Raw genomic sequence first — 26,701 nt, forward strand, 5'->3', positions numbered from 1 at the left:
AGGCAAACTTACTGGGCCCCTCTCACTCCCCTCCCCATCCCTCCCCCATCACCCCCCACACACAAGCAGTGATTCTCTATAAAAGAAACATGATGTCAGTGCTATATACTTACATAATAATAATATGGTAGGGAGGGGGGTGGGGGAGAGTAGAGGTAGTGAGCAATGCAGATTAAGGTGCGTACACACGCACTACTGTAATGAACGACGGGTCCGTCAGACCCTCCCGCTGGGCGGGCGTTCTGCCGACAGTAGTGCATTGTGTACAGTCTGTCTGCAGACTGATAAGGCTGTTTCTGAACGATCCGCGGAGGGTCTGACAGACCCGTCGTTCATCACAGTAGTGCGTGTGACAAGCTAGCAGGATTCTGGATACTCTAGTGTTGTTTGTTGCTGTCAGAGTGCAGTGTATCAGCATCTCACACAGGCTTCAGTCATTGTAGCTATCTTTTCACTCAGAGAGCCAGAGTTATCTTAGTAATAAGGCTGAAGTTACTGCTGGACTCTCCCAGCCCAGCACATGTGTGCAGAAGCTCTATACTGCACTACAATCTTACCTGTTGCTCAGCTATCAGAAAAACAATTAGCTTATAACTAACACAAAACACCCAGCTTTAGGGCCTTTTTCCACTAACCTAGTCGTCGTCCTGCCGCGTTTTGTATGCGATTGAGCTGTACTATAATGAGTATAGTAGCTCAATTGCAATCGCAATCGCATGGTGGAAATTGAAACGCGATTGCGATCGCAATCGCGATCGCATTTCATAGTGGAAAAGAGCCCTTAGGGAGTGAATCTGCCTTTTGTTTACCTACACAAACATGGTATGTCCTGGTTTGGATAGCCAGTGAATTAATGAGCTGATAAGAGAGGAATTCAGCTCTGTGACTGAAAAAAAAATGCACACCATTTGTGTGCCTCAGTGTGGAATTCCTTAACTTGTAGCTGGTTTTCCTGTTCAGTGCACACTGTTGGAGCCTGGAAACAGTTAAATGTTCGGGCTCGGGCCCCATACAGGACTACTGGTAGTACCGCCCTGATGGCGGCTCTAGTCATATCACGCCACTGTATGGATTGCTGAGTGATTAGTAAGTTACAGGTTTGTGCTAGTGCAGTCTCATGACGTCCGCACAGGAAGACATGAGGACAACTTGCTTTTATTGGAGTAAATAAAAAGTTGTCACAAACATTTTACAAACAAATAACATGGACAATGTGGCTTTACAGATGATTAATGAGGAGCTTGAATTTCAACCTTCCATGCAAATTCCCTCAGATGAGCTGAAATCCCAGCCTTTCATGTAAATCTCTGCTGACATCATAGTAAAGGCCAGTGCACACCAAAAAATGCCAGCGTAATCGCAAACGCTCAGCGCTTTTTTTAAGTGATTATTCTAGGCATGTGCCTAGCGATTTTCTAAGCATGCCTAGCGGTTTTTGGAGTGTTTTGGTGAAGTCTTTGTTATTTTTTTGTTACAGTAGTACCTGAACAGCTTCTGTAACAAAAACGCTTGGAGAATAGCTCCGATCTAGCGCTTTTCAGAGTGATTTTTCCCCTTTCCTATACTTAAAGTGAACCAGAGACGAAGCACCCTCATGTATTTTACCATAGAAATCAGTGGGAACATTAGAGAAAACATTTACCCTGCTCTCTGTTTTAACCTCACTGCTAAAAGTGTCTGTTATCAGCTGAGATAAGAATCCCGGACTGAGCATTGAGTCTGGCTTTGCTATAATGACTCAGCTATAATGATTCCTGAGCAGAGCCAGCAGGGGGCAGGCTTGGACTTGAAAAGACACCAAAGAACACAGTCTCAGCTATAATCATTCTGTAGCAAAGCCAGACTGACTGCTCAGTCGGGATTCTTATCAGAGGTGATAACAGGCAAATTAAACAGAGAACAATGAAACAAAGAGCAGATTAGGTGTTTACTGTCATGTTCCCACTGATTTATAAGGTAAAATACAAGAGGGTGCTTCATCTCTGGTTCTCTTTAACATTGAGGCTGAATTGTCTCAGAAATCAGCAAAAATGCTGCAGGACCTGCGTTTGCGTTTGGGAGAAATTCACATCGCTCTGGTGTGATCCACCTCATTCAAATACATTAGCCAAACGATGGCGTTTTTAAAAGGGCTCAGAAGCGCTCTTGGCTATGCTGGTAATGAACACCTCTATATGTGCAGTGCATAGAGGTAATCCTTAACAAACTGTTTCCTTACTCTGATTACACCTCTCTGACACTGCAGCTGTCCTTGGTAGGTTTTGGAACTCCATATCAATAGAGTGCTTGGGGCCCCGTGTAAAACTCGCACTGGTAACTTTAACTGTAACTAGTAACTTTATGGAAATGCTCATTATAATCTGATGTGATGAAGGTGGAGATTGCAAACTTTTGCCATTTCATTACAATTAAAAATACAAATTCAGTCTTAGTTTGGAGGATTGCTTATGTTGTCCAACCTCATTCTATGACCTTGATCGGTTTTCTGTAGCCAGGAGCACAGAGGCGGCCTTAGGGTACGCGGGGTCTGGGGCAAGTATCATATGCGGGCCTAGAGCCATAAGTGTAGGCCATATACCTTACCACCACACCCATGGGCTTGTCCGTCTCTAATGCAGTATGCCTTATTATTGTTTCAAAACTTGTTAAAGAGACTCTGAAGCGAGAATAAATCTCGCTTCAGAGCTCATAGTGCTAAACCGCCGCAATAGCACCGCTAAACGGGGGTCCCTTGACCCCCAAACCCCCCACTGCGACACTTGGTCGCAGACTTGGTCGCTCCTGGAGGCAGGGCTAACGGCTGCAGCCCTGCCTCCAGGCGCGTCTATCAGCGGCGCATCGCCGCCTCTCCCCCGCCCCTCTCAGTGAAGGAAGACTGAGAGGGGCGGGGGAGAGGCGGAGGTACGCGTCTGATAGACGCGCGGGAGGCAGGGCTGCGGCGGTTAGCCCCGCCCCAATGTGGAAGCGCTCCCCCGCTGTACGGAGGGGATTTGGGGGTGAAGGGACCCCCGTTAAGCCGCGGGATAGCGGCGGTTTAGCAGGGGCACACATGCCCCTGCTATCTATGAGGTCTGAAGCGAGATTTATTCTCGCTTCAGACTCTCTTTAAAGGCAACTGAGCCAACCAATACAGGAACAATTATGATACATAATGTAATCAAACGGCCAATGGTACTGTAATTCGCTGTTTGATTACATTACGTATTGTAATTATTCTTATATTGGTTTTGCGTCTTTTAACCAACTGATGGGTTCTAGGCTGCTCTGGCATGGGTGCTAGGCTGAATAGGGAGTCCAAAGTTTGTATTTCTATCCAGACACGCTCCCCAGCCAGCCTTGTACCCATCCCCAGCTCCTCAGCCAGCTTAGATCCCATTCCTTGCTTCCCAATCAGCCTAGCACCAATCCCCAGCTCTCCACGGCAGCCTAGCACCAGGGGTGCTCGGATACCCCTTTTTAAAATCCCAATTGATTCGGATCTGGATACCCAGATATCTGGATCCGAATCAGATATACAAATCCAAATTTTGGGGTATCCGAGTAGAATCGGATATCCGAACCCAATATCCGGTCGGATTCGGATATCCGGATAGAAAACCGGAAGTGGCCTTTAAAATGCTTCCAAAACGTTTGGAAGGTAAAAAATCTCTCTCAGATAGTGGTGAAAAGTTCGTATTATCTGGGCAATTCGGATACCCGAATATTGAATGAGCAGCACCGCCTAGCATCAATCCCCAGCTCTCTAAAACAGCCTAGCACCCATCCATCAGCTCCTCAGACAGCTAGTACCCACCCCCAGCTCCCCAGCCAGTCTAGCACCCATCCCCAGCCAGCCTGGCACCCATCCACAGCTCTTCAGCCAGCTTAGAACCCTTCCCTTGCTCCCCAGCTAGCCTAGCAACAATCTCCAGCACTCCAAGGCAGCCTAGCACCCATCTCCAACTCCCCAGCCGGCCTAGCACCCATCCACAGTTCCCCATTCAGCCTAACACCCATCCTTAGCCAGTCTGGTACACACCCCAAGCTCCCCAGCCAGCCTGTACCTATCCCTAGCTTCCAATCAAACCTAGCAGCAATCCCCAGCCAATCTGGAGGCTCCAGCCTGAGCCCCCTTCAGCTCCAGTCCATGCTCAACTGACCTAAATGCCCCAGGGGCCCTTGGGCCGAGGCTCTTGCACGTTACATTAATCTGACATTTGGCAAGCTTCATGTCAGTGCAGAAATTCATTACAAAAATGCAAACGGCATAGTACAGTAAAGTCAGGGGCGTAACTAGGCCCCACCGGGCCCCCCTGCAAAATTTCAGAGCGCCCCCCCCCCCCCCTCTCTCCCTGGGGCCCGCTCGGGGCCGTGGTGTGGGAGCTGGAGGGGTGGCAACATGAGGGGAAAGCCTTGGCCACAGTCGGCGGGGAGAGGGGAAGTTCCCCCCTCTCCCTCACCTCGGGGCTGTCCCCTCTGCGCTTCCCTCCAGCTAACGTTATACTGTGGGCAGCGGGCAGCGGCGGGCAGATACATACCTTCCTTGCGTTCCACCGCATAATCTTCGCTCTGGCGTCTGGCGTCACTTCCGGAAGTGACGTCACTTCCGGAAGTGACGTCATAGACCAGAGCGAAGATTATGCGGTGGAACGCAAGGAAGGTATGTATCTGCCCGCCGCTGCCCGCTGCCCGCTGCCCACAGTATAACGTTAGCTGGAGGGAAGCGCAGAGGGGACAGCCCCGAGGTGAGGGAGAGGGGGGAACTTCCCCTCTCCCCGCCGACTGTGGCCAAGGCTTTCCCCTCATGTTGCCACCCCTCCAGCTCCCACACCACGGCCCCGAGCGGGCCCCAGGGGGGGGGGGGCGGGCCCCCCTGCAGGCGCAGGTGCTGCAGGGCCTATCGGTACGCCAGTGAGTAAAGTATACTGAAGACAAAACCCTAAGCAATAAAAGGGAGGTCGGTGAAAAATATAAGGTCACAGGTGCATAAAAAAAAATAGGAAGATCTGAGTATTTATAAATGACACACTGCTCAGGACACAAACAGCTAGACTTCTGCAGACCTTTCCTTCACCACCACCAAAATGAGCATGGTATGGCGGACATGACATGCGGGGCCCTCTTCAGGTGCGGGGCCTGGGGCGATTGCCCCACTTGCCCCCTCCAAAGGCCGCCTCTGCAGGAGGTTTATCGATGAAGTTGTAAATGTATGTATTTTACCTTCTGCCTCCAGTTTGACGCTCTGACCCAAGAGGCGAATCAGAACACGAAAGCGGTGGAACAGGCCAAGAATGAGGTGGCCGATCTGCGTCGCCAGCTGCAAGTTCTAGAGATGGAACGCCAGACCCTGCAGAAGACGGTAAGTATGGGTTCCGCCATATATCCCATGCAGCCAATCTGGACGTCCAACCTCTTGTTCTTCAACCACGATGGAACTACAAGTCCCAGCATGCTCCATGGGTGCCATGCTGGGACATGTGGCTACCACATACTCTGGAGAGCCTCAGGTCTTCTAAGTCCATCACCCATCTTCTGTAAAGGAAGGAGACCCAAGTTAGGACCCTCTAATGAGTTGCTGCACACATACACTATACCATTGTCAGTGTTATATCATGTGACCACGAGCCAGGCCAGGTTCCTCTGCTGTCATTGGCTGCTGTATCACTACAGTGTGTATGTGACACCAGAGCAGGCCAAGTCAGGACCTTGAAAGAGGCCCTGTAGTGACATACAGTAGAATGCAGTAAATAATCCACGATACCCACTCACAGAGAATTGTCTGGTTTCAGCATCAGAAATACTTCCTATACATATATATTACTGTGTATTGGTATGTAGCCCCACCCTACCAGTGATGTTTAGCCTAGGCTGTTTAGCTATGTGGAATTCTCCTCCCAGGGCATTCTGGGAGACCAGTTATATTTTCTACCGGTTTTGGAATTCTCACATCATAGCATTGAGGCTGCCGTCTCCTTAGCAACCAATGATGATGATGATGATCTCTGTTGCTGTGTGACAGGTGGATTCCCTGGGGCATGTCCTGAAGGACACAGAAGACCACTACTCCTCACAGCTTATGGAGCTGAACCGCTCGCTGGGCCGCCTGCAGGACGAGCTGAGCGCCTGCCGCAACGACATAGAGCGCCAAGCCCGCGACTACGACGCTCTGCTGAACCTAAAGTCCAAACTAGAGCACGAGATCCACGACTACCGCATGCTGCTGGAGGGCGTCACCGACAAGTAAGCCGCAGGGCATGCTGGGACTTGTAGTTCTGCACAAGTTGGGCCTTTGTAGCCTGAGAAATGGCACTAAAGTGGCAAAACCAGGGATTGAAGCATACCTCCCAACTTTTTGAGATGAGAAAGAGGGACACTTAAGCCACGCCCCATCACACCCCTAGTCAAGCATACCATAAAGATTTCATGAGAAAAATATGTTGTTTTATAATTCAAACCACACTGGTCCTTTCTATCCTGGCTCATTTTCCTTCATATTAATATTTTACAATTAGTAATATATCAATTTAAAGGATGGGAATAAAGTTTAGAGTCAAACAAACACATTTTTTAGTAGAGAAATATATATATTTACATAGAAAGAGGGACAAAGTCCTGAAAGAGGGACAAATGAGGAGGACAGAGGGACAGGGCTCCCAAAGAGGGACTGTCCCTCCGAAAAAGGGACAGTTGGGAGCTATGTTGAAGCCCCCAATGAAACTGTCTCTTGCTGTCTGAGGGGGTCTCCCTGCTCTGCCTGCCCTGGGCCAGTGTTGTTTGATGCCAAAGAGTTCTGGCTGTTGCTATTTGCTGTTTGTGGGAGGGGGAACGTTGTCTAATCACCATTAGGGTCACTTTGCTTGTGCTTTGGGAGAAAACCCGAGCCCACTGTCTCTGCGTTACTCTGTTACATTACAGTTAGCTCCGCCCACATCATGTCATGGCCGCACCCATTTCTCAGCGCAGCACTCACTCACTCCTATTCTGGTCCAGCCCTTCGGTCAAACTTGAGAACGCGGGGTGGTCCTCGAGTCAAAAAGTTTGCCAACCCCGGCCTAAAGTGTGTATGCAGCTTTAAAGGGAACCTTAAGTCTTAGAAAAAAATGACTTTTACTCACCAGAGGCTCCCCTCAGCCTCCTGCAGCTGAGCCCTTGCCGTGTCCCTCCGACACACCTGGACTCGCCGGCGGCCACTTCCGGTTTGGCCGTCACGCTGGGAACGCGGCTGATTACCCGCGTCCCCGGCTGCAATAGCGCCCTCTATAATGCTATTGCGGCCGGGGACGCGGATAATCAGCCGCGTTCCCAGCCTGTCGGCCGGTGACGGCCAAACCGGAAGTGGCCGCCGGCGAGTCCAGGTGTATCAGAGGGATCCAGCGAGGGCACCGTTCAGCTGCAGGGGGCTGAGGGGAGCCTCGGGTGAGTAAAAGTCATTTTTTTTCTAAGACTTTGGTTCCCTTTAGGGTGGCCAGTAATGATCCAGTCTTTTTCGTACAATGTTACCAAATCTATGTAGTATACGGGTAAACTGAGTGACTATAATGAATGGATAATTTAGGCAATTCCCTTATTTTACATAGAAATGGTAAGATTGGATGAAAAAGATTGGATCATTAGTGGCCACCAGTAGGCCTGGAACCCACTAGAGCGTTTTTGAAACGCATTTAGGATGCGCTTTAAATCGCTAGCGCTTTCCCTAAACGCTCTGCCCATGTAAATAAATGTTACAAATTCCACAGTAGCGATTGCGATTAGCAAAATCGCAATCGCAGGACATGCAGCATTTTGGGAGCGTTTGAGCTTCAATGTAAAGTATTGAAACGCTGGCAAATCGCTCATGAATCGCTACAAATCTTGATTTGTGTGCGACTTTAAACGACTGCACACTATAAAAAAATTTAAATTGAAAGGACCAATCAGAATTAAAATCGCAATTCGCTATTGCAAAAGCTTACACTTTTTAAAGTTGCGAAAACGCTCATGAAATCGCATACAAAATGCTAATTAAAAACGCTAGCGATTTGTAGTGGCTTCCAGGTCATAAAGTTTCTGTTAGGAACACTGTAGAACAGATTATCACCAAAGTATGTAAGGTGTAGAGATGGCCAATGACAATCTGATAATTCCATGTTGCATGCAAGTATAATGCAAATTGTATTATACACAGGCTGAAATTGGGCCATTCAAATGCATTTATCTGCATGAAATGATCATAAATATCTGCATTTCACTGACTATCCCTAGTCAGTAAGGGCCGTTTTAAACGAGTAGTTGACAGGCAGTCAGGCCTGGGACCCACTACAAAAGCGCTATTGCAATTACTAGCGATTTGTGATAGCGCTTTGCAAGCGATTTTAGGAGCGATTTCCCTGCTCCTATATAATACATTACAATGGAAATACTCCCAAAATGCTTCATGTCCTGCGATTTGCCTAATCGCAATCGCTCTAGTGGAATGTGCCCCATCCATTTACATTGGCAGAGCGTTTAGGGAAATCGCTAGCAATTGAAGGCGATCCCTAAATGCTCAAAAAAACGCTCCAGTGGGTCCCAGCCTGAAATGACTGTCTCACAACTGCTCGCTGCTGCCTGGTAACTGCTCACTGCTGCCTGGTAACTTCTCACTGCTGCTTGGTAACTGCTCACTGCTGCCTGGTAACTTCTCACTGCTGCCTGGTAACTTCTCACTGCTGCTTGGTAACTGCTCACTGCTGCCTGGTAACTTCTCACTGCTGCCTGGTAACTTCTCACTGCTGCCTGGTAACTGCTCACTGCTGCCTGGTAACTTCTCACTGCTGCCTGGTAACTTCTCACTGCTGCCTGGTAACTTCTCACTGCTGCCTGGTAACTGCTCACTGCTGCTTGGTAACTGCTCACTGCTGCTTGGTAACTGCTCACTGCTGCCTGGTAACTTCTCACTGCTGCCTGGTAACTGCTCACTGCTGCTTGGTAACTGCTCACTGCTGCTTGGTAACTGCTCACTGCTGCTTGGTAACTGCTCACTGCTGCTTGGTAACTGCTCACTGCTGCTTGGTAACGTCTCACTGCTGCTTGGTAACTGCTCACTGCTGCCTGGTAACTGCTCACTGCTGCCTGGTAACTTCTCGCTGCTGCCTGGTAACTTCTCGCTGCTGCCTGGTAACTGCTCGCTGCTGCCTGGTAACTGCTCGCTGCTGCTTGGTAACTGCTCACTGCTGCTTGGTAACTGCTCACTGCTGCTTGGTAACTGCTCACTGCTGCTTGGTAACGTCTCACTGCTGCTTGGTAACTGCTCACTGCTGCCTGGTAACTGCTCACTGCTGCCTGGTAACTTCTCGCTGCTGCCTGGTAACTTCTCGCTGCTGCCTGGTAACTGCTCGCTGCTGCCTGGTAACTGCTCGCTGCTGCTTGGTAACTGCTCGCTGCTGCTTGGTAACTGCTCGCTGCTGCTTGGTAACTGCTCACTGCTGCCTGGTAACTGCTCGCTGCTGCCTGGTAACTGCTCGCTGCTGCCTGGTAACTGCTCGCTGCTGCCTGGTAACTGCTCGCTGCTGCCTGGTAACTGCTCGCTGCTGCCTGGTAACTGCTCGCTGCTGCCTGGTAACTGCTCGCTGCTGCCTGGTAACTGCTCGCTGCTGCCTGGTAACTGCTCGCTGCTGCCTGGTAACTGCTCGCTGCTGCCTGGTAACTGCTCGCTGCTGCCTGGTAACTGCTCGCTGCTGCCTGGTAACTTCTCGCTGCTGCCTGGTAACTGCTCGCTGCTGCCTGGTAACTGCTCGCTGCTGCCTGGTAACTGCTCGCTGCTGCCTGGTAACTGCTCGCTGCTGCCTGGTAACTTCTCACTGCTGCCGGGTAACTTCTTACTGCTGCCTGGTAACTTCTCACAGCTGCCTGGTAACTGCTCTCAGCTGCCTGGTAACTGCTCACTGCTGCCTGGTAACTGCTCACTGCTGCCTGGTAACTGCTCACAGCTGCCGGGTAACTGCTCGCTGCTGCCTGGTAACTTCTCACTGCTGCCTGGTAACTTCTCACAGCTGCCTGGTAACTGCTCACAGCTGCCTGGTAACTGCTCACTGCTGCCTGGTAACTGCTCACTGCTGCTTGGCAACTGCTCACTGCTGCTTGGTAACTATGCGCGCAGTTCAGCCGCCTGTGGAAAGGGACCCTAACATAACAGCTAGTCTTATCCTTCCTGAGAGACCGGGAATGACAGCTTCCAGCGAAGGCTTCTCACATCAGCTTCTTTTTAAAAACTGTCTTCCATTTTATTTAGCCCATGTGACAAGTTATATTGCTTTATTTTTTAGAGACGACCGTGAACCAGGACAAGGGCGTAAGTGACCATTCGGTAAACAGGAAAACTGCTGTATGTTATCGTTCCACCAAATACAACCCTTTACTACATTTAGAATGTACTTAAAGAACACCTAAAGTGAGAGGGATATGGAGACTGACATATTTATTTCCTTTTAAAAAAAATACCAGTTGCCTGGCAGCCCTGCTGATCCTCTGCCTCTAATACTTTTAGCCATAGCCCCTGAACAAGCATGCAGCAGGTCAGGTGTGCTGACTGAAGTCTGACTGGATTAGACGCATGCTTGTTTCAGGTGTGTGATTCAGACACTACTGCAGCCAAAGAGATCACAGGATAGCCAGGAAACTGGTATTGTTCCAAAGGAAATAAATATGGCAGCCTCCATAACCCTCTCACTTCAGGTTCCCCTTTAAATGGCTGCTGAAGGTTAGAGATGAGAATGTGGCCTTTGCTAGTCACATGACTAGAGATAACCAATAGGACGCTAACAATTGTGTATTGTATGCAGTTAGGATTGGGCCACTTCCTGTCAATTTTGATTGGCCCACTTCCAAGCCGCATACAAATTTGCTTTCGATCTGCATGCAAGTCACTACCATAAGCATCTCCATGACTATCTCTTGTTGTGACATTCAGGATTCCGTTTTATTGCTTTGTTAAAGCACAACTCTAGCCAGCAGTTATAAATATGTATTGAGTAAGAGGAACCCTTTTATAAATTCATAAATTACTTTTTTTGGGGTGAAGATAAAGGCAACAGGGGAGGATATCTCAGTCTCATTCATGTAAAGAGTTTCGGGAAATGTAGGCACAGGGTGGAGCCAAAAAACGGCTCACCCTGCTATTGCAAATTTCCAGGTGGCATAGATTACTACTCCCCCTCCAGGCCACCGTAGATTGCTACTCCCCCTCCAGGCCACCGTAGATTGCTACTCCCCCTCAAGGCCGCTGTGGGGTAAGATGCAATTCGGTTGCAGCTATTGCTGGCTGCTGAACTGCACTGCCGGCGCCTAAATTACCCTCTGAGCGTCGCTGTAGTCATGATTCACATTAGTCTATGCTGGCGCCCAAATGCCCCCCCCCCCCCCCTTTTTTTTTTAACCTGTCTTGACCTCAGTCAGTGGAGTAAATAAAGTCCTTTTTATTAACACATTTCTTTCATGAACCAAAACTGCTTTACTCACATCTGGGGCTGTAAATCGCTTAGGACCTGTATGGTATGCTTGCCTCCCACTCAGATGTGGTACAAGAAATATACCAAATGGTTTCCGCCCTCAATACAACTGGTTTCACCTCCATCCTTTGTCAGTGGTATTGAGATTGGTGTTGAGCATAGCTCCGCCTTCTTTGTATATGGTATCAGAGCTGGGACAAGGTCCTGAGACTGAGACACCAAAGTGTGCCCCTCCATCCCTCCCACGCCAGCCGTCACGCACTGATTGCTATTAGACTAAGAGGATCCCCAGGGCCCCCAACACCTTAATCTCTAGTTATCTGGCTTGCAGTCACTGCCATGTATCCCCTTTTCTTATTTCTCTCTGCTTCAAACACAATAAGGGAATGATAGCTGAGTGAGCTGTGCGCCCCCTCCTACATTGCGACCTCTCGCCTCTGCCAGGCCCTGTGTGGTATAGAGATTGGTAAGGCAGAGCTCTATTATAGATCATAAACGCCACTTACCAAGCGCTGTAATCACAGCGCAGGAGATTTGGGTGCACAGAGTAACTTCGGCGCCGTCAGAAGATGGAGCAGAAGTTACATTTTAAAACAACAGCTGGAAGCTGAATTATATCATTCTCCACTATCCACGTGGACCTGGAGGGGGAATATTAACTAACATCACTGGGACTTGGTCAGAAGCAGGATAAGCCATATACAGACTGTATCCTGCGCCCAAGTCTCCCGGTGGCGATTATGTACGCCCACTTACAGCTCTTAGCTCCGACAACTCTGGCACTCTAGTCTCTAGCTAGGAGAGTGTTTAGAATAGATAAGGTGAAGTTTGTCCAGGTTAGATTTTTCCAGTTGCTTGGCATTGTATTCCCTACAGTTAGGATGCGAGTACCGGGCCTGCTGGGGAAACCAGTATCATGCAGATAATGCAGTGCCCACCTGTCTACTACTACTAATGGCTGCAGCAGTTTTGGCCCCCTAAAATTTGATGAAGCTGAGTGTTCTGTACACACAGATAGGCACCCAGTATAACAAGTTAAAACTCTTTACTGAAGATGCAGAGATAAATTATACACCACCATCAGGAAATGCAGCTGACTTAGAGCAGAGAGGAACACAGAGTAAATATAGGAAACAACAAAACCATAGAGATCAATGCATCATTTTACACACAGTGACATCTTGTGGTTGCTTTACTATACTGCAGTTTAGGTAATCCTGTTATTTCCAGCAATATTAGCAAGCACAGTCCAGTCAATGAAATGCTGTTCCTGACATCCTCTCTGTTCCGCAGGTCCGAAAACCGTCCAGACGGTGATTGAGCTCCACAAGGAAATAGTAGATGGGAAAGTGACCTTCTCTTCAACGACGCAAGTCGTGAGATAGATCCTGAGTGCTGAAAGTTTCTGCTTGTTGTTCTGATTACCTACCCAATAAATCTATTCTGCAATCATTCCTGCTGTGTGTCCTGACTTTATTACGGGGTCATTCGCTGGAAATTGTTCCTTATTTATTGCTAGGCGTAGTGCAGTATATGCTAATAACTCCAAGCTGATGCAAATGTATGCAGCTGAGTTTTGTATCTGTGAAATGCAACAGAGGCTGCATTGGATTGGTCCATTTTCAACCTGCATAAAATTTACATCAACTTGGCAGTATTAGCCATTGAACACAGAAGGCTTCCAGGGATGAACCGAAGGAGTATGAGTACCTCTGAGCAGTGCCAGTTTCCAGGCTATAGGAAACCTACTTCGGCATAGAGAGGATTGTGGTGTGTTGGAGCAGTAAATTACATTCAGGTAGCCCAATCCCAAATTGCATTTGAGTTGCAACAAAAATTGCAGTTAAAGTGAACCTCCAGACTAAAAAAACTACTCAGTAGCACTGAAAAGGCTTGGTGTTTCTTTAACAGCCTTTTTTACTTTAAATTTTACTGATTTCTTTAACAGTTTAACAGCATCAGAACGGTTTTTCTTACCCAAGCCTCATTTTTAGCTGCACAGAAGAAAACTGCCCGGGCATTTTTTCTCCTGATGCTGTGCAAAGCATGATGGGATTTCTGATGTTATTGTTCTCGTTCTGCTGTTTTGGTTCAAAATTTTTTTGTTATTTTGAATTTGAGATTTAAAGCCTAGCGCGCGCAGCTGGAAGGGGTGATCAGGACACAGGACAGTTGGAACTGTGTCTCATGCTCCCTGTCACCTCCTTTCAACCCAAAAAAAATGGCTGCCCCCATGAAATCACAAACATTTGCCTGTTCTTTTAAAACAGGGTGGGTAAGAGATTATATCACCTATCTATTCTAATTAACATAACTAATGTAACTTAATGACATTATGTTTGTTTAGGCTGACATTCCCCTTTAAAGTGAACCCAAGATGAGAGGGATATGGAGGCTGATATGTTTGCACATTGTGCATAATGACAAATGCACATTGCCTGGCTTGTCCTGCTGATCCTCTGCCTCTAACTTCCAGCAATAGACCCTGAACAAGCATGCAGATTGGATGTCTCTGACAAAGCTGACAAGATTACCGGCATGCTTGTTTCAGGTGTGTGATTTAGACCCTACTGACTAGGACTGCCAGATAACTGGTATGGTTTAAAAGGAAATAAATATGGCAGCCTCCATATTCCTGGAGGGATTCCATCCCATAGGTCTCACACCTCAGGTTTCTTTTTAATTGATCAATAATACGTCCCAGTAATAAGATTGTGCAAGTTACAGATACTTTCTCTTTATAACCCAAAAGTTCTGGTTCATACAACTATGTTATACTAATGCTAGTTTATAAATGGTTTTCTTAAAGTGTAACTGTCGGGCATAAAATAAAAAATCAATTCTTTAGTTTTATCTGGTAAACAAGTAATAAGGATGCTAACCAGGCAATCCAAAAGTTAAACTCACCATAACTTTTCTTGTTGATAAATGATCATTCCCCAGTTTACCTGACCTTTATTTGGTACACACAACATTTGGTACACAAAAAGGAAGTTGCAGGGCATGCTGGGTTGTCCTTTTTTTGCTTCTCTACTTCCCCTCAGACTTAACTAATGCAGCCTGATTGGCTGAAGCCTCTTTCCCTCCTGTTTTCCCCTCCCACACCTCTGTTCCTCTCTGATTGGCCAATATTTCTCATGCTGAGACAATGCACTTTCTATAGTGAAGGGCAGGTAAATCAGGCAGAGGAGAGTAAGGGAGGAAATGACATCAGGATTGGCTTCAAAATAGCCACACTTAAAATGGGAAATGCTAAGAAGGATTTTCTTTACTGTAGGAAAAAAAAAATCACTAAAATGAAAACATGGACAGTACAATACATATGTTATGTAAGTAGAGCAAGTATTTATCTACTTATATATGTGGTTTTTTTCTGAGATAGTATGGCTGACCGCTCCTCTTTAAAGGGAACCTGAAGTGAGAGGGATATGGAGGTGGATAGGTTTATTTCCTTTTAAACAATGCAGATTGCCTGGCTGTCCTGCTAATCCTCTGCTTCTAATACTTTTAGCCAGAGACCCTGATGAAGTAAGTGCAGATCACATGTTCTGACTTGACTTCATGCTTGTGTGACTCAGACACTACGGATGCATGAGAGATCAACAAAATGCCAGGCAACTGCTTTAACCTAACCAACAAACTTTTCAGTAATCTATCTTCTCCAAACATCCCTAGATAGCACCAGCTGCAGCCTCTACTCTGTATATAACTTTCTCCTGTCCTACATTCCAATCACTTTCTCATATTTGCAGTCATGAGATAATGAAAATACACCCAGTTTCATTTCTAAGCTTTTTCAGATCAAAACATACACAAAAAAAAAATTTGGTTTCAACAGGTCTGGAAATTAGGTGAATACAATCTTAGAGGAACAACAACACATGCAGGGCCGGCCCGCTCATGAGGCGGGGTGAAACTTTTGCCTCAGGCGGCAAATTTCCAGGGGCGGCACCCGCCCGTCCGTGGGTGCGGGGAGCCGGCCCGCCGAGCTGGAGGGGTAGCTGACAGGACGGGGGTATTGGGCCAGCGGCGGGGAGGGGGGGTCGGACCCCCCCCTCCCTCGCCTGGGTCCCCGTCCTCCGCTCCCCTCCAGCCTAAATAGACGCAGCCGTATATGTAAGAGGCACGGGCGGGGAGACACTCACCTTCTCCTCGCTCCAGCGTGCGCTCCACTGACATCACTTCCTGCAACGCTGCAGGAAGTGATGTCAGTGGAGCGCATGCTGGGAAGAGGTGAGTGTCCTCCCCGCCCGTGCCTCTTACATATACGGCTGCGTCTATTTAGGCTGGAGGGGAGCGGAGGACGGGGGACCCAGGCGAGGGAGGGGGGGTCCGACCCCCCTCCCCGCCGCTGGCCCAATACCCCCGTCCTGCCAGCTACCCCTCCAGCTCGGCGGCCCCCCCCCCCCCGAGGGGGGGGGGGGGGGGGGAGGGGCGGCGGTGGCAAATTTTTTAAAAAAATTTGCCTCAGGCGGCAAAAAGTCTAGGGCCGGCCCTGAACACATGACATATTACATCGTCATTTAGCTAACTTGTAGGCCCTCATCCTAGAGGCTTCCCATATCCTTCTTGCACCATACTGCACAAGTGGCCTTACTCATGCAGGCGCAGTACTGCCACACTCATGCTAGGAGTACAGCAGCGGTAGGGACAAGGATGACAAGCCTCTACCTAGGTAAGTATCTTTATCTTATTTTAGGTTCACCTCAGGTCCCCTTTAAGGCCATCACACACACGGGCAGGGGGGAGGGAGGAATCTCTGAAGCCAGTGGGAAATAAACCGTCCGTGCTGGGTTCTCCAGGTCATGTCGGAAGCTGTATGGTTGCTCTCCTGGGTTTGCTTTATGTATACACTCACCTAAAGAATTATTAGGAACAGCATACACTAATATGGTGTTTGACCCCCTTTCGCCTTCAGAACTGCCTTAATTCTACTTGGCATTGATTCAACAAGGTGCTGAAAGCATTCTTTAGAAATGTTGGCCCGTATTGATAGGATAGCATCTTACAGTTGATGGAGATTTGTGGGATGCACATCCAGGGCACGAAGCTCCCGTTCCATCACATCCCAAAGATGCTCTATTGGGTTGTGATCTGGTGACTGTGGAGGCCATTTTAGTACAGTGAACTCATTGTCATGTTCAAGAAACCAATTTGAAATGATTCGAGCTTTGTGACATGGTACATTATCCTGCTGGAAGTAGCCATCAGAGGATGGGTACATGGTGGTCATGAAGGGATGGACATGGTCAAAAACAATGCTCAGGTAGCCCGTGACATTTAAACAATGCCTAATTGGCACTAAGGGGCCTAAAGTGTGCCAAGAAAACATCCCCACACCATTATCCCACCACCACTAGCCTGCACGGTGGTAACAAGGCATGATGGATCCATGTTCTCTCATTCTATTCACGCCAAATTCTGATTCTATCAAGACTCATCAGACCAGGCAACATTTTTCCAGTCTTCAACTGTCCAATTTTGGTGAGCTCGTGCAAATTGTAGCCTCTTTTTCCTAATTGTAGTGGAGATGAGTGGTACCCGGTGGGGTCTTCTGCTGTTGTAGCCCATCCGCCTCAAGGTTGTGCGTGTTGTGGCTTCACAAATGCTTTGCTGCATACTTCGGTTGTAACCAGTGGTTATTTCAGTCAACGTTGCTCTTTATTTCCGGTTTTTTTTCGCCGTATAAGACGCTCCGGCATATAAGACGCACCCAGATTTAGAGGGCAAAAATCAGGAAAAAAAGAAAAAACTAAACCTAGGTGTGTCTATGATGCAGGGGTGTCTTAAGGACTTTTTACCTCCCCCTTTCCAGTTACATTACATACTATTACACCACATATGGGGACAGTGTTATGTGCTGTGTCCCCCTGTGCTGTGTCTCCCTGTGCCTGCTGTGTCCCCCTGTGCCTGCTGTGTCCCCCTGTTCTGCCTGCTGTGTCCCCCTGTGCCTGCTGTGTCCCCGTTCTGCCTGCCGTGTCCCCCTGTTCTGCCTGCAGCCCCCTGTGCCAGTGTCCCCCGTCCCCCTGTTGTGCCAGTGTCCCCCTGTTGTGCCAGTGTCCCCTATTGTGCCAGTGTCCCCTATTGTGCCAGTGTCCCCTATTGTGCCAGTGTCCCCCTGTTGTGCCAGTGTCCCCCTGTTGTGCCAGTGTCCCCCTGTTGTGCCAGTGTCCCCCTGTTGTGCCAGTGTCCCCCTGTTGTGCCAGTGTCCCCCTGTTGTGCCAGTGTCCCCCTGTTGTAGCGTCCCCTGTGCCTGTGGCCCCGTTGTCCGTGTGTCCTCCAGTGCCGGTGTCCCCCTGTGCAGGTAGTGTGAGTACACATACATTACTTGCTCCTGCAGCCGCGCTCCTGGCTCCCCGATCCTCTTCTTCCATCTACCGCTGCCCGCTGCTGCCCCCGCCGAACATCGCTGGCCGGTCTTAGCCGCATGGATACGCTATCAGCACACCACGTGCCGGGGTCACGCATGCCGCCGAACAACGCTGGCCGGTCCTAATTATCCGCGCAGGGATACGCTATCAGCGTGCGCCGGGTCACACATGCGTATGCGTGACCCCGGCGCACGTGGTGTGCTGATAGTGTATCCCTGCGCGGTTAATTAGGACCGGCCAGCGTTCGGCGGCATGCGTGACCCCGGCACGTGGTGTGCTGATAGCGTATCCCTGCGGCTAATTAAGACCGGCCAGCGATGTTCGGCAGGGGCAGCAGCGGTAGATGGAAGAAGAGGATCGGGGAGCCAGGAGCGCGGCGGCAGGAGCAGGTAATGTATATAGTGCTTCCCTGCGCACCTCTGCATCACGAAATCCGTACCTTCGCCGCATAAGACGCACCCACTTTTCCCCCAACATTTTGGGGAAGAAAAAGTGCGTCTTATACGGCGAAAAATACGGTAGCTTGAATCAGTCGGCCCATTCTCATCTGACCTTTAGCATCAACAAGGTATTTTCGCCCACAAGACTGCCGCATACTGGATGTTTTTCCCTTTTCATACCATACTTTGTAAACCCTAGAAATGGTTGTGCGTGAAAATCCCAGTAACTGAGCAGATTGTGAAATACTCCGACTGGCACCAACAACCATACCACGATGAAAATGGCTTAAAGGGGCACTATGGTGAAAAATTGTACAATTTTAAATATGTGCAAACAGACAAATAGTTTTTTCCAGAGTAAAATGAGCCATAAATTACTTTTCTCCTATGTTGCTGTCACTTACAGTAGGTAGTAGAAATCTGACAGAAGCGACAGGTTTTGGACTAATCCATCTCGTCTTCATAGGGGACTCTCAGCAAGGCTTTTATTCTTTATAAACATATTCCCTAAAAAGGATTGAAACAATGATGCTGGCCCGCTTCCCTGCTCACTACACACTTTTTTTTGGCAGCTGGACAGAGCAACTGCCATTCTCTAAGTGCTTTTGAAAATAAAGAAATCCCTGAGAATCACCCCTGAAGAGAGATACTAGTCCAAAACCTGTCGCTTCTGTCAGATTTCTACTACCTACTGTAAGTGACAGCAACATAGGAGAAAAGTAAGTTATGGCATATTTTACTCTGGAAAAAATGTACTTCTTGTTTGTATGTTTGCACATATTTTAAATCTTACAATTTTTCGCCATAGTGCCCTTTTAAATCACCTTTCTTTCCCATACGGACATTCAGTTTGGAGTTCAGGAGATTGTCTTGACCAGGACCACACCCCTAAATGCATTGAAGCAACTGCCATGTGATTGGTTGATTAGATAATTGCATTAATGAGAAATTGAACAGGTGTGCATAATAATCCTTTAGGTGAGTGTATATGTTTGTTGTGCTAGGCAATGTGTATTGACCTGAAGAAGCAGGCTATTACCCACGAAACGCTTTGTCTCTTGTGTTTTGAATAAATACTTTTCCTGTACTACTGGTGTTTTTGTCATCAGGAGAGGTAAGAAATGACCTCTCATTTTAATTTTATGTATATTTTATCACTTGGGTGCCTCCATCTTTACGAGTACACACACAGGGGACTAGGAGCTGCTGCTAGACACCAATACATTATAATGGAGCTGCCGGCAATGGCGACTTTCAGCTAGTAGGGATGGTGAATGAGATGAATGATATATCAAAATTATACAGATTTTATGGTGCTTGGAAATGGACCAATGAGACATTTAGCTGGTCTGTACATTTGCATGAAATTAGCATTCCTACAAACTCACATACCTCCCCTAGGTTTTTAGTGACAGTTTGTCATGTGACAGGGCCTGAAGAGCCACCGTACCTCCGTGATGTAAGACAGGAGCCGTAAATAGGATAGAAAGATTTATTTAACAATCTGTAAAACACATTGTTCTCGACGTGTATGCTCACCAGGACTTCCTCCTTTTATTTTTGATAAGAAAACAATGACAGAAAGCAGAACATGGCGGGAGGAGAGAGACGGATAAGATGGAAGGGAGACGTTTCCCATCCGTTTATTTACTTTTCAGTCTTGGCAAAAAGCACAGCTTCAAATAACATGGAATTTCACGGAATCTTCCCCAGATTGCACGCCGTACAGGAACCGTTCCACCCGGGAATTCTGATGCCTAGGCAGGGAGGAGGGGCTTGTCTCATGGTCAGCGCGCAGCAAACGTCTTCCCCCTGGAAACAGACAAGGAACATCAGTTCCACTGAAGGAGTGATTTGTAACGGCAGAATAAAGTGATACATAACAGCAGGAAGAAGGTGTGTGGTGTGTGTGTAGGTGTAGGTGTGTGTAGGTGTGTAGGCATGTGTGTAGGCATGTGTGTGTGTAGGCCTGTGTGTGTGTAGGCGTGTGTGTGTGTTTGTGTGTAGGCATGTGTGTGGTATGTGTGTGTAGGCGTGTGTGTGTGGTATGTGTTTGTATACATGTTGTGCACATGTGTGACCAGCCTCTGAGGCTTCATGTAGATCTGCCCTCCCAACAACCCCAGAGGTTAAATAGCCTATCAGAAATAGCCAATGAGATGCAAATAATTCCGGCTTGCATGCAGATTTCATACAAATTGTATGTGGTTTGGAACATAACCAAGCAAACGCACTTTCTGATTTTTATTGGTCCAGTTCCAAGTTTCATTCAATTTGCATGCGTGCCAGAATTGCCGGCATCTCAGGGGTGTCAAAATCAAATACACACTGGGCTGAAATTGAACACTGGGACCAAGTCGTGGGCCAACCTCAATGTCTAGTGGCCACCTACCTCCATTATAAAGTTCCCTGGTATCTAATGGTCCCCCCCCCTCCACCCATATGGTTCCTTGTTGTCTAATGGCTCCCCTATACAGTTCCCTGGTGTCTAGTGGCCCTCCTCCAACCCCTACACAGTTCCCTGGTGTCTAGTGGTCCTCCCATTTCCCCTATACAGCTCCCTGGTGTCTAGTGGCTCTCCTCCCTCCCCTATACAGTTCCCTGGTGTCTATAAGCCCCCTCTCTCACCTATACAGTTCCCTGGTGTGTAGTTGCCCTCCTCGTTTCTCCCCTATACAGTTCCCTGGTGTGTATAAGCCCCCTCTCTCACCTATACAGTTCCCTGGTGTCTAGTGGTCCTCCTCCTTCCCCTATACAGTTCCCTGGTGTCTAGTGGCCCTCCTCCTTCCCCTATACAGTTCCCTGGTGTCTATAAGCCCCCTCTCTCACCTATACAGTTTCCTAGGGTCTAGTGCTTTCCTCCTCCCTCCCCTCTTTGGCTTCCCTTGTGTTCTGGGGAATCACCTACAATATAACTTCCCTGGTAGTCTAGAGTGGGCCAAACAATGCCAAGTGGGGAGACCGTGGGCCGGAGTTTGACATGTATGCCAAAGACCATTTCCCCCATGTACTCTGTGTGACTTTCTATCATGAATCTTGCTGGGATTAGTGTTGAGATTCATGTTTGCAGATCTGCAGATAGGAGAACAGTTTGAAGGATACTCCTTCCTTCCCCTCCATATATTTAAAAACTGAGCAAACAGCTGTGAAGAGGCAGCAACACAAAAACAGCCGACCACAAGTATGTGCTGATAAGATCCGTCGCTGCAAAGCCAGAAACTGGCGATCTCAGGACAAAGCTGGCCGCTGTCCAGAGTACACAGACACGGCCGGGTGGGGAGCCAGCAGAGCATTTACACCCATTAAAAGTATAGCTTTATTCCTGTATGAGAACTTATACTTAAAGAGAAACTCTAACCCAGGACTAAACTTCATCCCAGTCAGTAGCCCATACCCCCTTTTCCATGAGAAATCTATTCCTTTTCTCTAAAAGATCATCAGGGATGTCTGTATGGCTGATATTGTGGTAAAACCCCTCCCCCAGTGTGATGTCATGACCATGGTCCTGACAGTTTTCTGTCTGTGAACCTCATTGCATTGTGGGAAATAACGGCTGTTCTCAAGCAATATACTATGTTATCTATATATACATACATACATACATACATACAGAGAATTTATGCTGGGAATACACGATAAGTTTTTACAGCAGATAGATGGCTCGATAGATAATTCCCGACATGTCCAATCTGATTTTCGACCGTTTCCTGATTGATTTGTATAGAAGTGATCTGAAAACCGTTCAAAATCAGATCAGACTCTGTTGGAAATTCTCTATCGAACCATCTCTCTGCCCTCATTGTGTATTCCCAGCATAACTATACTATGAAGGGCATGACAGGAGACTGGGAAGCAGCCCAATTCTGGTTTAAATCCCAGACAGAGTTCACATTTTCAGCCCTTGTCTGTATGGGTTTCCTCCAGGGATTCCGGGTTCCTCCCGCATCCCAAAAACATACTGGCATGTTAACTGACTTTCCCCTGAAGACGCTGGCACTAAGTAAAGATACAAAATAATAAAGGAATCCACAAAAGACATAAGACTAAAAGGTTGAAGAGAAATCGAGAGCCCAATATGGTGTAGTATGTCAAAATTGATTGGATAAATGAAACAGTGAGATGGTAATACTCACAAACACGGGTTACCACCTAGGTAACCACTGTATAGGCAGGTGAGGAGATTAGACCTGTCCTCACTCAGGATTAAGAAGTCGCTCTCTGTAGACAGGAAGAAAGGGGGTAGAACACCCCTCCACCTGGGGTGGACTCAAATATATTGGTAGGTGAACAGAGGTGCCAGAAGGATAAAAGTACATAACATTTTTAAAAAATTGCACCTCTGTGCTCTGCTTGCTATAACTGAATTGCTGTTTATCCCCTGCTTATTGCCTGAAGAAGTGGGCTGTGCCCGCGAAACGCGTTGCACCTTTGGGGTATTTTCAATAAATGTGTACATCTATATATTTACAGTCCTTGGTGTCTGCTTTAACGGAGGTGAGTCCACCACTTCCTCCCAGCAATTTTTTAAAAATTTTATGTACTTTTATCCTTCTGGCGCCTCTGTTCACCTACCAATATAAGACTAAAAGGGCATAATGGGTAACCCCGGACTCTGCCCAGCAATGTGAAGTGATGCCTGTGGAGGGCAGAGCTGCGCAGGTCATACTCACGATATAGTTTTCATCTCTTTCTTCTCTGCATCGGGCCGAGCTCTGTTCAGGACCTTCAGGAAGTCGGATGTCTTGGCTCTCATGCGAGTGTGGATGTAAGCCTAGAGGAGAAGCTCACAGTAATGAGACAAGCAGGCCATGAGGGCAACTCGTGTTTATAGTACTCAGTTATGTCATCTGAAGAAAGGGAGGAAACCTTCCTAGGATGACTGTATACAAGTGTCCATCGTGTGTTTCCCGGCTACAGAAGCCTTACTGTCCAGATTAAACCCCCACCAAATAAGAGAAATGTGGGCAGCAGTGACCAGTAACGCACGGCAGAGCAGGAGAATAATGCAGTCAGGCAGGAGCGAAGGTTGGGGAGCCTGAAAAGACACCGGACTTCTCTAGCTTAAAGAGCACCTGAACTGAAAATAAAAAGTCAAAATAACCACACGGGTCATACTTACCTCCTGTGTAGTCTACTCCTCAATCTCTTTCTCCTCTCCTGCATCCTCTTTTTACACTGTGATCAATGGAATTCTCCGTCCTCCATTTAAAAAAATAACCATTACCCCCCTAACAGCTTCCTGGTCAGCACACGGTTAAACTGTAATATCACCCACTTGAGCCATAGGGAAACATGGACATTACCTTGCACATTCAGTTGTAACTGACAGCGACTGGCATATTTCAGTTCTGACAAAATATTGTCAGAACTGGAAGGGATGACTGTAAGAAGAAAATGGTGAGCTTCTGAGAGGAACTGACGGTGAGGTTAGTATGTAATATTCATTTGCAGCTATGTCATGTGTTTATTTTAAATAATTTTACTCGCTTCAGGTTCCCTTTAAAAGGGAACCTGAAGTGAGAAGCATATTGAGGCTGCCATATTAATTTCCTTTTTAAAAAATGCCAGTTGCCTGGCAGTCCTGCTGATCTCTTTGGCTGCAGAAGTGTCTGAATCACACACCTGAAACACGCATGCAGCTAATCCAGTCAGATTTTTGTCCGAAAAATATGACCTGCATGCTTGTTCAGGGTTTATGGCTAAATGTATTAGGTGCAGAGGGTCAGCAGGGCTGCCAGGCAACTGGTATTGTTTGAAAGGAAATAAATATGGCAGACTTCATATTCCTCAGTTCAGGTGTCCTTTAACATACTCCTGAGCCGGTTTTTCATCAACCTACTTTTAATACCTGTGTTTATCTGTGGTGCGGTGACATGTCACAGTGCCACCCTCTCCTCTAGGGCACCTGCTCTGCTCAGCTGTCTTTTTTTTTTTTTTTGATGGAGCAGAGTGGATCACAAATGGGGAGGAAGTTGCAGTTCTTCCTCCTCTGTGCCTGTCCTTAAGAGGAACGTTCACGAAAATCTTAAAACATTTAAAAACACATACAAATAAGAAGTACGTTTCTTCCAGAGTAAAATGAGCCATACATGACTTTTCTCCTATGTTGCTGTCACTTACAGTAGGTAGTAGAAATCTGACATTACCAACAGGTTTTGGACTAGCCCATCTTCTCATGGGGGGTTCTCAGGGTTTTCTTTCATTTTAAAAGCACTTTGTGAATGGCAGTTGCTATGTCCAACTGCCAAAATAGTGTGCAGTGAGCAGTGAGGCTGGCCAGCATATTTGTATTTTCAGGGAATGTCTTTATAAAGAATAAAGGCCATGCTGAGAATCCCCCATGAAGAGATGGACTAGCCCAAAATCTGTAATGTCAGATTTCTACTACCTACTGCAAGTGACAGCAACATAGGACAAAAGTAATTTATGGTTCATTTTACTTTGGGAAAGTGTTTTACATTTTAAGATTTTGGCGATGGTTCCTCTTTAGGAATGCCCCCTCCACTCGCCGCTTATGATTCCCGATATACAATTACTGCACACAGGTGAGCTGCGACATGTGCGAGCTTGTGGTGATTCAGCAGAGAACGATAGTGTACTAATACAGGGCGGCATTTATCAAGAGTGTCTGAGACAAATCATTGTTAGGTTTTTAGAAATCTGTGCAGAATTGTCTCAGACATATTAAGGAATCACTAGATATTGCAGATTCTTCCTGAAACTGTTCCTAAATAGGAGGAGTTAGGAACAGTGCAGTGTGTGATGGAAATTTCTGTTGCTGAGGTAACCAATACATCTGCTGTATTGCGTCAATGCCCAGCACTGGAAGGGTTAAGAACAGAACCGCTTCACAGGACACCTGGCAGCAGAGAGGAGGAGCACTTCACAAATCATGCCTAGTCTGCACCGCTGCACTATCTGTAGGACTGCTATTAAAGGGAACCTAAACTGAGAGGTATATGGATGTTTCCTTTTAAACAATACCAGTTGGCTGGCAGTCCTGCGGATCTCTTTAGCTCCAGTAGAGGCTGAATAACACACCTGAAACAAGCATGCAGCTAATCCAGTCTGACTTCAGTCAGAGCACCTGATCTGCATGCTTGTTGAGGGGCTGTGGCTAAAAGTATTAGAGACACAGGATCAGCAGGAAAGTCAGGCAACTGGTATTATTTTAAAAGGAAAAATACATATCCTCAGTTTAGGTTCCCTTTAAGCACTTCTTAATCTGCAGCAGTTTAGGGATGGCTTTGCACTTTTCTAAACTGTAGTGCAGTTCTAGAAATTCATGGTAAATTACCGCTATTAAGTAGGATTTAAGAATCTTTTTATCATGCAGAACAGTCGCCCTGCTGGTTAGAACTGTTTAAGAAGAATAAAAAACTCAGTAATGCTTTGATAAATCTGGCCCACAGCTATTGGTTACATTATCCAAGACAGTGTCAGCATTACAGCACCACCTGGTGGTGAAAGAGGGGTGATGGAACAGTCTCACCCATCGGCCCTCTTCCACCATCGGGTGGCGATGTAACACTGATACAGTTTCCTGGATCCCGATCCCATCATATATCATGTGATCAGATGTGATGTAGACACAGAAGACATGTTAGGAGTTTAGAGTTGCCAGTGGAGGAAGAGACGATGCAGTCTTGAAAAGGTAAAAAGAACCGCTGACTGCTCATTTGGCTGCCTAGTGCATATAAGAGGACGGAGGTTTACGCTGCATGTTAGCTATGCTTCCATTGCATGTACACCTGGATCCCATAAGTCACAGGTACAGCCAGGGTCGGAGGACTCACCTTGGAGCACTTGATGTGGTAATGCAGGTAGTCCCGGAATGTGTGGATGAGATTGATGGTGTTGTCCCGTGCGTTAGCATTGGTGTGACGAGGGAAGAGCACTGCAGGGATAAGAGAGGTGAGTATTAATCACAACATGGAGACCTGCACTTCTGGTGAACATTACTGGGGACCTCATTCCAGTATGAGAACCGGAGGAGAGAAATAAATATGGCAGCCTCCATATTCTCATTTCAGTTGTTCCTTAAAGGGATACTTAAGTCTAAAAAAAAAAAAAAAAAAAAAAAAAAAAGATTTACTCGCCCGGGGCATCCCTCAGCCCCCTGAAGCTGGATGGTGCCCTCGCAGCCCCGCTCCGATCGTCCTGTCCAGCTATAGCAGTACAGAGGGTGGTATAGCGGCTGGGAACGCGGAAAATCACTCGCGTTCCCAGCCTGTCGGCGGGCCGAACCCGGAAGTAGCCGCCGGCGGGGACAGGACGATCGGAGCGGGGCTGCGAGGGCACCATCCAGCTTCAGGGGGCTGAGGGATGCCCCGGGTGAGTAAATCTCATTTTTTTTTTTTTTTTTTTTTTTAGACTTAACCACTTGAGGACCACAGTCTTTTCGCCCCTTAAAGAGACACTGAAGCGAAAAAAAAATGATGCTATT

At 47.4% G+C, this 26,701-nt stretch overlaps 2 protein-coding genes across 5 annotated transcripts in view; one reads left to right on the forward strand and one right to left on the reverse strand.

Moving 5' to 3' along the window:
• LOC137525193 (keratin, type I cytoskeletal 18-like) overlaps nucleotides 1–12,896 on the forward strand; it is a 34,227-nt gene extending 21,331 nt beyond the window's left edge. For 2 of the 4 annotated variants that reach the window (XM_068246113.1, XM_068246110.1), the window contains 4 exons: nucleotides 5,213–5,338; nucleotides 5,999–6,219; nucleotides 10,263–10,288; nucleotides 12,738–12,896. In XM_068246113.1, the coding sequence (XP_068102214.1) occupies nucleotides 5,213–5,338; nucleotides 5,999–6,219; nucleotides 10,263–10,288; nucleotides 12,738–12,829 (465 nt within the window). In that variant the 3' untranslated portion in view covers nucleotides 12,830–12,896. Of the gene's footprint in view, nucleotides 1–5,212; nucleotides 5,339–5,998; nucleotides 6,220–10,262; nucleotides 10,322–12,737 lie in introns of all 4 variants that reach the window. The other 2 variants (XM_068246111.1, XM_068246112.1) reach the window with 2 other exon arrangements.
• Nucleotides 12,897–19,733: 6,837 nt separating this feature from the next.
• Nucleotides 19,734–26,701, reverse strand: part of ARPC2 (actin related protein 2/3 complex subunit 2) — a 113,635-nt gene continuing 106,667 nt past the window's right edge. The window contains exons 8-10 of the mRNA XM_068246114.1: nucleotides 26,052–26,152; nucleotides 22,926–23,026; nucleotides 19,734–20,067 (exon numbers count right to left, since the gene is read on the reverse strand). Coding sequence (XP_068102215.1) covers nucleotides 20,043–20,067; nucleotides 22,926–23,026; nucleotides 26,052–26,152 — 227 coding nt within the window. The 3' untranslated portion in view covers nucleotides 19,734–20,042. The remainder of the gene's footprint in view (nucleotides 20,068–22,925; nucleotides 23,027–26,051; nucleotides 26,153–26,701) is intronic.

Source organism: Hyperolius riggenbachi, chromosome 7, assembly GCF_040937935.1.
Source record: "Hyperolius riggenbachi isolate aHypRig1 chromosome 7, aHypRig1.pri, whole genome shotgun sequence".
Classification (NCBI taxonomy): Eukaryota; Metazoa; Chordata; class Amphibia; order Anura; family Hyperoliidae; genus Hyperolius; species Hyperolius riggenbachi.